Source organism: Quercus lobata, chromosome 7 (assembly GCF_001633185.2).
Source record: "Quercus lobata isolate SW786 chromosome 7, ValleyOak3.0 Primary Assembly, whole genome shotgun sequence".
Taxonomy (NCBI): domain Eukaryota; kingdom Viridiplantae; phylum Streptophyta; class Magnoliopsida; order Fagales; family Fagaceae; genus Quercus; species Quercus lobata.
In genome coordinates, this window is record NC_044910.1 from 23189859 (window position 1) to 23200235 (window position 10377).

Below are 10377 nucleotides of genomic sequence, written 5' to 3' on the forward strand. Positions count from 1 at the left end.
TCCAGTCAATTCATCCATTTTCACTCCAACCCCCACTGGTTGGACAATGTATTTCTCATGCTCAATCAGTAAAAGACCAGCATCTTTTATTTATCACTTGATATATATGCTGGTTATATACATGGGTTCCATCTTCCATGGCACTAAAGTAAAGAGACCATAATTAGCCGCCCTGAGAAGGTGAAGGATTAGTCTCTCAGTTCCAATGCCAGACACAGCTGAAAACTTGAAAGGCACCAGAACCTATCATAACCTAATGTGCTTGAAAAAATATTTCTCTATAAAATGTCAAGTTAATGGGTGCCCTTAATCATTTGATAATGGACTATTTTAGAAAAATATTGATACCACTTTTATGAGAAATATAAAAAACTATCAACAATTTCAATTACTTTTTAGTTTCTAAAAATATTTCTTAAACCAATGCCCTTAAGGCATCCATTAACTTTTCCCACTATAAAACCACTCATTGAAAAGAAAACCAACCATCATCAAATGATCCCAAGCAAACAGTTAGACATACTAATTAGATAATGCAAGGTGAACACCTTGCTCATCAGTGCTACAGTTTTAAACAACACAAATCAAAAGTTACTTAGGGTTTATCCCAACAGAAAGGCCTGCAAACATTCAAATCAGTTACTTTGGGTCTATCCCAAAATAAAGGCATATGCTCATCTGCAGACATTTAAATTGTTTATTTCCAGTCAGCAAGGTGTCCAGAAGAACCAGAGCACAAACAGGGCACTTAAAGTGACCAGTGCATCTGCTGAGGGGAGGTGTCATAAGCCCTGGAGTGCTCAAGTGCCATGTATTGCCTCCTACCCTGCTGAGGCAGCTCAAGCTCACCAGAAAACTGACCGTTAAGAGGCTGAGAAATTTGGCCCAAACCCAGATCAGGGGGCATCTCATGTGAGCTGCTACCAGCCTCATTGCCTTTGAAACCCCATGAACTGCTTTGAAACTGATTAATAGCTGCACCATTAGGAGCCATCGGCTGAGACATAGATGCCCCTTCCGTATTCATCAAGTCTTTCACACCAAGACCTGATGCACGGTTTCGTGAGCCCCATGTTTGATTTGACAGAAGAGAGAGAGCACAGTTTGAGTCAGTGACTCCTGTGAAAGCTCCCGGAGGAATTCCTGGACCAGGATAACTAGTCCCACTTACTGAACCTTGCAGATATAGGTCAGATGGAGGATTTTCGGTGGTGTTTTGCCATGGATGAGGAACAAACTTTCCCATTGAAGTGGCAGATGGATTTGCAGGCATTTGCTCTGACCTTGCAGTTGGCCATGCATCCCTCCCAGAATGCCTTGGATATGCAGAAAAGTCCATCAGAAACCCCCTACTGCTGGTTTCTGTCATTTCAAGAATCAAACAATTGAACTAAAGTTTAAAAGCAGGGTAAAGTATAACTGAAAACTGCATATATTTTCACACAGCTAAACAAGCAAAGTCAGTGATTGAAAATGATATTTATACTGATAATGTCTAACCAAAGATGGATGATGAGAGTCGGCCAAAGCGTGAGGACAATAATGATCCAGGTGGCGGTTTCCTCCTTCGTTCATTATGACCAGCAAGGCGCCTGCGACAACTTCGTTTTCCTTGGTCAAATTCAGGGAGCTGATGAAATCTGGGCAGAAACTTTCACGGTAGCTATTAGTTGGGATAAATGAAGCATGATTGCCTATTATTTGGTAGAAAACCAACCCTTTCATAGAAAATTGATACAGCAAGAAAATAAGGCCAAGAACTAAATATAATAATAACAACACGTAAACTGGTAATTGTTTCCCCAACATGAGATGGCATACTCTTTATTGCCTCTGTGAATTGAAATGGGAGAAGTTCAAGAATCCTCACTAATCATCCAGTTCAATACACATGAATGTGCATATAGACAAGCCCTCAAACCTTAAAATGAACAAGCACTAGACATCCCCAATATCCTCAGTTCAACAGGTCAGAGGTTCAAATTAGCTGAGGTACCCACAAAAGAGGAACTAAAAGAACCTTAAATGGAATCTTAAGAAAGGCTATATGTCATATCATAACGTATTAATTATTTAGTCTAGTATTTTTCCCTGGATTAATCATGGCATCCCATGAAAAACACCTTCATCATATAAGGATTTTAAGGATTCATGAAGTTGTGGGCAAACAGGTCACTGATTCACTACTATCTAATCATTCATCCCACTCAATTCCATCACCTACAATGTGTAAACACATAGTTAATGACATAAAAGCCCTTGCCAGGACCTTCTATTTCGATTGAAAATCCTGAAGCACAGATATTGCTAGCTTACTCAGTTCTTTAAGTATATTGGCACTAGTCTCTAGGGTCAATCCTAGATCTGATGGAAAGTACTATAAATGAAAAACAAAAGAGAATTACAACTACAACGTCATTTAATACATGAATATGGTAATGTTGGAGCCCATGTCAACATTTTCTTGAAAAAGTAGGAATTAAAAAATAAGCTGATTTACATGAATATCCAACTTCCTTTGATGACTCCAAAGATCAACCATTATTCCATTTGAAGTGGGTTATTTTACACTTACCCACCAAAGTCAGGTCCCCGTCTCCTTAGATCTCAAAGACATATATGAGCCTATAAGATGACCCACCATACTCTTGATATTTTTGTCTAAAGAAATTCTCAAAACTCTGTCCAGTGATTAAAGAGGCAAAACAAGCAGCTTTGATGTCACTTCGTCACATTGACAGTTCACAAACTAGCCTACCAATGCCTTTAGAAGAATAATAGTATTAGTTAGCATCTAGCATCGATAGACCTTTCAGAGACTCAAGAACTTTTCCTCAACAAGAAAATCTACATTTGAAAACCCATGAAAACAAAAGTTATTGTGTCATGCAAATGCAATATATATACAACCATTTTATTTACAATCTATGTATATTTCCTACAGCATCTGAAACCATGCAATTTGTTCCATGTTTAACTGGTATCCATTAATATGATGGTTCTTTGAATTTATCTCAGTTATATATGCATTCTTTGTTTCAAAAGTGGAAAATTTATTTAAAAAATTGGTCTGTGCCTAATTACTGAATTTATTTGCAAGTCATTTCTAACTGCGGTATAAAGAAAGAAACTGAATTTCTCATGTAAAGCTGAAGCCTCACTTTCATCTAAATTATATCTCTATTCCTACCAAAGACTAGCCCACCCCAAATCAAACATTAGTATACTTTCACTAGAGAAGTCTCATAAATTTTTAGATAATTCCTCGCATCTGGATTGAAGGATTTAAATTTAGGGATTTGAAATACTTGTGACGTTATGGATATAAAATAAAATCTTTGTAATAATTTCAAATCCAATATTAATTGGGATTAAATCCGTCCATAAATTCACGTCCTGAATATGTATTAACAGAGTGATTGATGTGGTTATAATAGATGACACCTTAAGAAAGAGTTGTGATCAAATCTGCTGCCTAATGATGATTCGCCAATCTACAGAAAACAAAGAAAAGTACTCAAGAACATTCAGCTTCTCCACACATGTCAACGGTCATTTTGATTGCCAGGTTCTACAAATACAACTAACTGTGCTCACTGCATGAGCTGTAGATCACTCATGATTCTACATTGCAAAGGTCTGACTATATGTATAGGATGTTTGTTTAGAACTTTCAACTTACACATCATTTTACAGATTAACACTTTACAAACACGTCAGAAATATATACCAATTGGAAAAGGTTTGGAGAGAAACCTTCAAACTCCTCATCTTTTTATTATCTTTTTACTAAATGTGAAATTTGAAAATCTAATCGTTGGATTGTATGTTTTCATTATATCCTTTGTGCTTGCAAATTTTAAGAAAATCTAAGATCAATAGCTATGTCATCAATGACATGTTTGAATTTTAAGTTTTTGTGATAAAAAATTATGCATAAAAAATAAGTTTATTGATGGAATAGTAAATAACATTCGGTATGAACAAAATTTGACATGCGTGTTAAGAATATAAAGAACATGCAATCCAACAATTAGATTTCAAAATTCACATCCAATAAAAAGATATAGGAGGAGTTTGAAGGGTTTTTTTCCAAACTAGTTTTGAGAGAAACCTTGTCTCAATTGGAAAAGGTTTCCCTTACAGTACTGTTGGATACAGCTTTGATTGCACCCAAATATTTTTTAACAGTGATAAGCTGAGAAGACACAACTCCCAAATCTGGTTTGGAACTGAAATGTTATACATAGCTGACCTTTGTATCAGCTATCATTGTTGGTGTTTTCGACATCTAACCTTACAAGTTCTACCATTCACATTCACCATGCCCTATTTATTTATGATACAGGGCTATGTTTTAGACCTATGTAGCAACTTTGATCAAACTTCAGCGTGATGATTAACTCATTACATGATTTTGGACCATTTGATTTGCATGCTTATCTCTGCATTTATTGCAACAGATATCACAGCATTGAAAGCTAGGGTATAAAATCAGCTTTAACAGCCCTCCAATAAACCTGTTCTCTTCACTAAGGTGGAATATATCAAACGTTTGATTTCAATCTCCTAATTTCAAGCTACAAGTGCAAAATATTGTGCTTCCACTTGGGTCATTAAATCTAGCACTACAGCATCCTTTTTTTTAGAAACGACTGTGTGGTAAACAAGGTATTTGCTATTTTTGTCCAACCCAAGTTGCCGGTCTAATCTCTGTAACACCACATGCAGTGAGTCCATTTGGAATCATCTTATTTGGATTTTTGCTCGTTCCTTTTTACCGAAAGGAGGCTAAAGTACATAAGTTTTTATAAATCTGTACATAAACAAAATAAGCTAAAGCTAAACGAAAAAGCTTGTGGCAAACAGACATGACCCATCATCTCCTGTATATAAGGTGGGAAAAAATATTTCTATCCTTAATTCAAGTACACACAGGTTGCAAGTAAATGATCAAAACCAACATTTAGCGCACCCCACCTAAGTTACATGCATAAATCAAATGACTTGGTCCAAAACAATCCAAACAAAATGAATTATTTTCACATAGATAATCCCTAATTGAAATTTGTCCAAAGCTACTTTCATCTTTAAAGACTATAAAATGCCTAGTTATTTGGCTCTTGAACAGCTGAGCCTATGCTTCAAATTTGGTTATGGAACCTGGAAGCTAGATATTTTGATGGACTTAAGAATGATAACTACACATGTTACAAGTGCTTACATCAAAGAAGTTTATGTTTAACTTGTAACTCATTTTAGAAGTAGAGATATACTCTTAAGGCAGGTAGTCTTAGTGTGTGTGAAGAAGACTACTTATGGCGTACACCATAGTTATTACAAAAAAATTAAGGTAAGCCATAGCCTATTTGTAGAGAGACTTTAGACAGGCCCAAAGTCACAGCAATGCCAATAACAGATGAAAGAATTACATCAATTTGTCAGCAACTAAGCATAGCTGTAGCTTCGGGTTGGAATGCAACCCCTTTCACTAAGACATACTTGTACAACACAATTATACAAAAAACTCTCCTTATAACCAAAAAAATTAAAATTAAAAAAACTCTCAAACTCAGAACATTCCAAATAACAGGCCAAAAATCAACTTCCATCAACACACATATCCAAAGCTAAACGGTGAAATGGGGAAAAAGAACCCCATAATCCCAAAACACATCTACAAACAAACCCAGTATCCTGCAGTATCAGCAACAACACTTAAATTTTAAGAAATATGAAGAAATCCCTAGCAGAGGACAAGCAGTAAATACCAAAGCATTTTTCACTATGAATCCAATACCAAAATATAAATGAAAATGTCTAATCCCCCGCCCCCTTATTTATTTATTTTTTTTGAATTCACCCAGAAGCAACCAAAACCTTAAACAACAAACACCCAAACCCAACAACAAGCATCCACATCAAAACTCAATTAAATTAAAAAAAAGACATACTTATTAAACCTAAGAAATCCAAAAACCCCATCCTACTGATAACAAGAATCTCCAAGAACACAAAACCGACGAACAAATGTTCAAGAAAAAATAATACATGACAAATCAAAGATTATAACTTGAATAACAAATACAAGTAGGAACCAAATGAAATAGAAGAAAATCAAGGAAGGATAGCTTACCTGCTACACTGCTGGCAAAACCTCTGTTCGATGCCAGCAACAATGACCTTAGGTGACTTGGAATGCATGCCACAGACTTTGTGCCTTGAATAGTAAGCCTTGGCATCACTCAGATCTGCCTTGCACCCTTCAACTTGGCACCGAGGAGGCTGAGCACCCACTGCACCACCGCCACCTCTGACTTTCTTTGGAGGGGTGGACTCGGGTCCATCACCCGGTTTGGCCGGAGCCATGGGACCAGGAGGGGCATCCTCAAAGTAAATTTTGCGCCCAAATTTCAAACCATTGAGTGAGTCAGAGGAGGAGTTTGGTGGGGATGAAGAGGATGAGCCTCCTGATGAGTCCGCCAGAGAGCCAGAACCCATTTCCATAGTATGTACTCTCTAGCTTCTACTACTCTAAAGCTCATTCATTTTTTGTCATTTTGATGACACTGGGAGAGTAGTGGTACGTGTAACACTGTAACCAATAAACTATGCGTGAGAGAGAGAGAGAGAGAGAGAGAGAAAAGAGAGATGGGTTTCTTTTAAAAGTGGATGAAGAAGGTGGTGGTGGTGGTGGAGGAGGAGAAGTGGTATTGAGAAGGAGCGATCTGACAGTAATAGGACATGCTGACAGCTGAGTCACAGCTGAGCTGGGTGTTTGTAGCTGTGTTGTATAGTGTAGTATGGTACACTCAGAGACTGTCTTAGACTCTGAGCTCCAAATAATGCAGGGAAAAGAGCCCGAGAGAGAGAAAGACTGAGAGATAGACGACTGATGGGCACGTATGTACTTAGTATTTGTGGAGCTTTTACGAAGCTACTTTTAGGCTTTTATGCTCTCACCATCACTATCTGTCGTTTTGTAAAACTTCTTTTCCTGTGTATTTTGGCCCCTCTCTGTCTGTCTAGCATGGACTGTGCCACGGTGGGAGAGCATTCTCTCTCTCTCTTACTCTCTTTCTTATCTTTCTCCCTTTATGTGGTGATGGATTGTGGCTGGGGTTCCTGGCCTTATGGGTACAGTGTGCTTTTGGGGTCCACCATTTTGTTAACAAGTTGGGAGGATTATATAATTCAACTGAGTTGGTTTGGTTGGGAGTTAGGAGGAAGATAGAAAATGTAGAATAGATAGGAGAAGTAAACTAATAGGAAAAGTTACTTGAATAAATTTATTATTATTTTCTTATTACTTACAAGTTTGTTTGATTGTATGGAAAGCGAAAGAAAGAATATTTCTTATAGAAATATGACTAAAGGGTAAGACTATAACGGGTAAAGTTTTAACTCTAAATATGTTCGAAATAAAATTATTCAACCACTTATAGAAATAGGACATGTGTTTTGTCATACATAATGCACATGATTTACTTGGTTAATTGTGTTAAATGAGTTATGTGTATTATATGTGACAATAACAAATATCATCTTCCTATTAGTGGTTAGAGTCCAAGGCTCTAAACATATTTGGAGCCAAACTTTGTTTACCTAAAACTCTCATATTACATCCTCACCTACACCTAGCCACATAAGCATTCTTCAAATATTAAAATACTCTCACCCACATACAAACATCCCTAATTACAAATTATATTACCACTATGCATTATTGTCATGATAGTCACTCCACAAGTATAAGTGTTTGTGGAAGACAAAGGTCGGGTTTCAAGTTTTCAGAAGAGAGTTTCACACATTATATACTTAGATTAGGTTAAAGTAAAATTCTATTTTAGATTAAAAAAATTGTATTTATTGTAGAAAAGGAAAACAAAATAATAGATTGGCAACCAGCAGTGAACTGAGCCGATTTGATCAAAGAGAGAGAAGTCATACTAAAGAAAAGACGGTAGTTTCGACAAAAGAAAGAATCTCTCTCTCTCTCTCTCTCTCTCAATTTCTTTTATTCCCTCACAAGTAAGGAGAATAAGTTTTTAATTATCAATTTATAATTTATAAGGATAATTAGTATAATAATTTTTTCATGATAATTTTTCACTTCCTTCTTTCCTTTCTCTTCCTCTTTACATTCAAACACACATAGGAAAGTATTTTCTTAGCCTTTTTTTCCCCATTTCCCTTCCTTTGCTCTTTTCTCTTCTCTTTCCTCCCCTTCAGCTTCTGTGCAACCAAACATGGTGTAAAAAATGATAGAAAAACAATTATAATTAAGAAGGGTATAATAGTAAATTCAATTTAAGAAACATTTTCTCTCCACATTTTTTTCTTCCAATTTAGAGCATCCACATTAGTGATGCTAAAATAACTAAAATGCTATTTTCCTACCTAGAACAATAAAAATTATGCTACATTGGTGGTGGTAAAGTTAAAAATTTATACAACTAGATATAGTAAACTACCATAGAGTGATAAAAAAAAAAAAAAAATTTAATTCTATGGGGTCACATCTTCTCATTACTGTAGCACAAAGTGATAAAAAAATAAAGAATATTTAAATAAAGTGGTAAAAAAATAAATTATTTAATGTTGAGTATATTGTAAAATAAAATGTTAAAATAGATAACATAGTTTTTTGGGTTATTAAAGCACTCGCATTAGTTCGTGCAAAAAATTCTGTCTATTTTAACATAAGAACCTACTTTTTTTTTTTTTTTATAATTATTTTACATACTCACTCTTCAAAATATCGTATATCAGATTATCTATTTTATACTGCATTTCATTAAAATGTCATTTTTCTTGGTTTTTTAAATTGTTTCTCTTTCTTCACATACAACAAACACTATCCACTCACTTCCTTTATCCTTAAGATACGTAAAGAAAGAATAAATAACTAAATATAAAATGAATAGTGTCAGTGTAAATTTATCCAATTACTGTAGCAAACTTATAAATTTATAGTTACATACGAATTTATGTGAGTCATTTTTAGGCAAAATTGTATATATTTTACACATTTTTTTTTCTATTATATACGGATTGATGTGAATGCTCAAAAGTTAATTTTCTAGCACCACCAATGTGAATACTCTTAGAATGATGATTTTTGATGGGCCTAGGTGGGAAACTCCACCAACCCCTTGTCCATTCTCCCTTATTTTCACCACACACATAAAAAAAAAAAAAAAAAAGTCATGAAAATCTCACATTTTTTATCCTCCATTTTAGATTCTCCCCCTTTTCTACCTAACCAAAACAACCATAAGCCTAATACACACTTTTTTTTACAATACCATATATTTGCACTTTTTAAAAATTATTATATAATTTGAATTTATGATATTCATTTCATAGTTATACTCTTTATTATTAGATTAACATATTAATGAGTTTTTTTTTTTTTTTTTTTTTTTTTGTGCAAGTGAGATTTAATCCTACAACCTGAGTTCAAGAATAAGTAATTTAATCAATTAAGTTAAGTGAAATTCATATAAAAATGATAATTTTTTAAATTATTATCTTAACTAGTTGGGTAGGAATATATATATATATATATATATATTAAAAATTTTGGTTAGGGCTTAGGATTATTGTCTTGATTCCAGACCCTTCTAAACACAATTGGCTCTTCTTCTTTTTTTCTTTTTCTTTTTCTTTTTTTTTTTTGGTAGAAAATTTGGCCCTTCATATCATTGTCAATAATGTTTGACTGAATGTTCAAACGTCGAATAAAGCCCATCTGTCTTCATTAGTTGTGTTGTTGTTACATCGTTATTTTGTGCATTGCATCATTGTCAGTGTCCAACAATGTTTTTACCAAAAGTGAAATTTTATAAAAGATAATAATAAAAGCATGCTTCCAATCTATACCTCTACTTTTTTTTGGGTTAAATATACCTCTATTTTTTCTACCAAAGAGTTTTACCTCTACTTTATTACCATTTTAGGTTTTATTTTTTTAATTTAAAAGAACTTTGCTAGCAAGGCAAGTACCAAGTAGTTACTTTGTTTTGTGATAGTCAGTACCAAGTAGTTACTAGTCAGTTGATTAGTATTTGAGTAGTGCCATAAAAGCATACGCAACGTAACTTTTTTTCTGGACATATATGTATTGGTTTGGACTCGACAAACATTTTTTAGCTTCATTTTTTTTGGGGGGTACACCCTGTAATTTTGATCAATAGCTATTTTAGTCCATTAAGTTTAAATTTTTTTCATTTTAATCCATTAATTTTGATAATGTGGTCATTTTAGTACTTCCATCAATTGTTGTTAACAAATTTCGATTAATACCCTTAAAACAATGTTGTTTTACATTTAAAAAAAAAAAAAAAAACAATTTTAGAGATTATGATTTTTTAA

The 10377-nt window shown here is 34.3% G+C and overlaps 1 protein-coding gene across 1 annotated transcript; it reads right to left on the minus strand.

Moving 5' to 3' along the window:
- Positions 1-469: 469 nt before the first annotated feature.
- Positions 470-7055, minus strand: LOC115953415 (squamosa promoter-binding-like protein 9). The gene is made up of 3 exons (XM_031071052.1): positions 6137-7055; positions 1501-1640; positions 470-1362 (listed from the first exon to the last, which is right to left on the minus strand). Exons 1-3 carry the CDS (start codon positions 6505-6507, stop codon positions 749-751), a joined length of 1125 nt encoding a protein of 374 aa, XP_030926912.1. The 5' UTR covers positions 6508-7055; the 3' UTR covers positions 470-748.
- Positions 7056-10377: the final 3322 nt, after the last annotated feature.

What these genes read in the sequence shown, in the direction of transcription:
- LOC115953415 (XM_031071052.1), bottom strand. Translation starts at nt 6,507, where the DNA reads ATGGAAATGGGTTCTGGCTCTCTGGCGGACTCATCAGGAGGCTCATCC. An exon ending in TTTTGCCAGCAGTGTAGCAG is followed by an intron (nt 1,641 to 6,136) that starts GTAAGCTATCCT and finishes GTTTCTGCCCAG; the next exon opens with ATTTCATCAGCTCCCTGAAT. An exon ending in ACTCTCATCATCCATCTTTG is followed by an intron (nt 1,363 to 1,500) that starts GTTAGACATTAT and finishes TTGAAATGACAG; the next exon opens with AAACCAGCAGTAGGGGGTTT.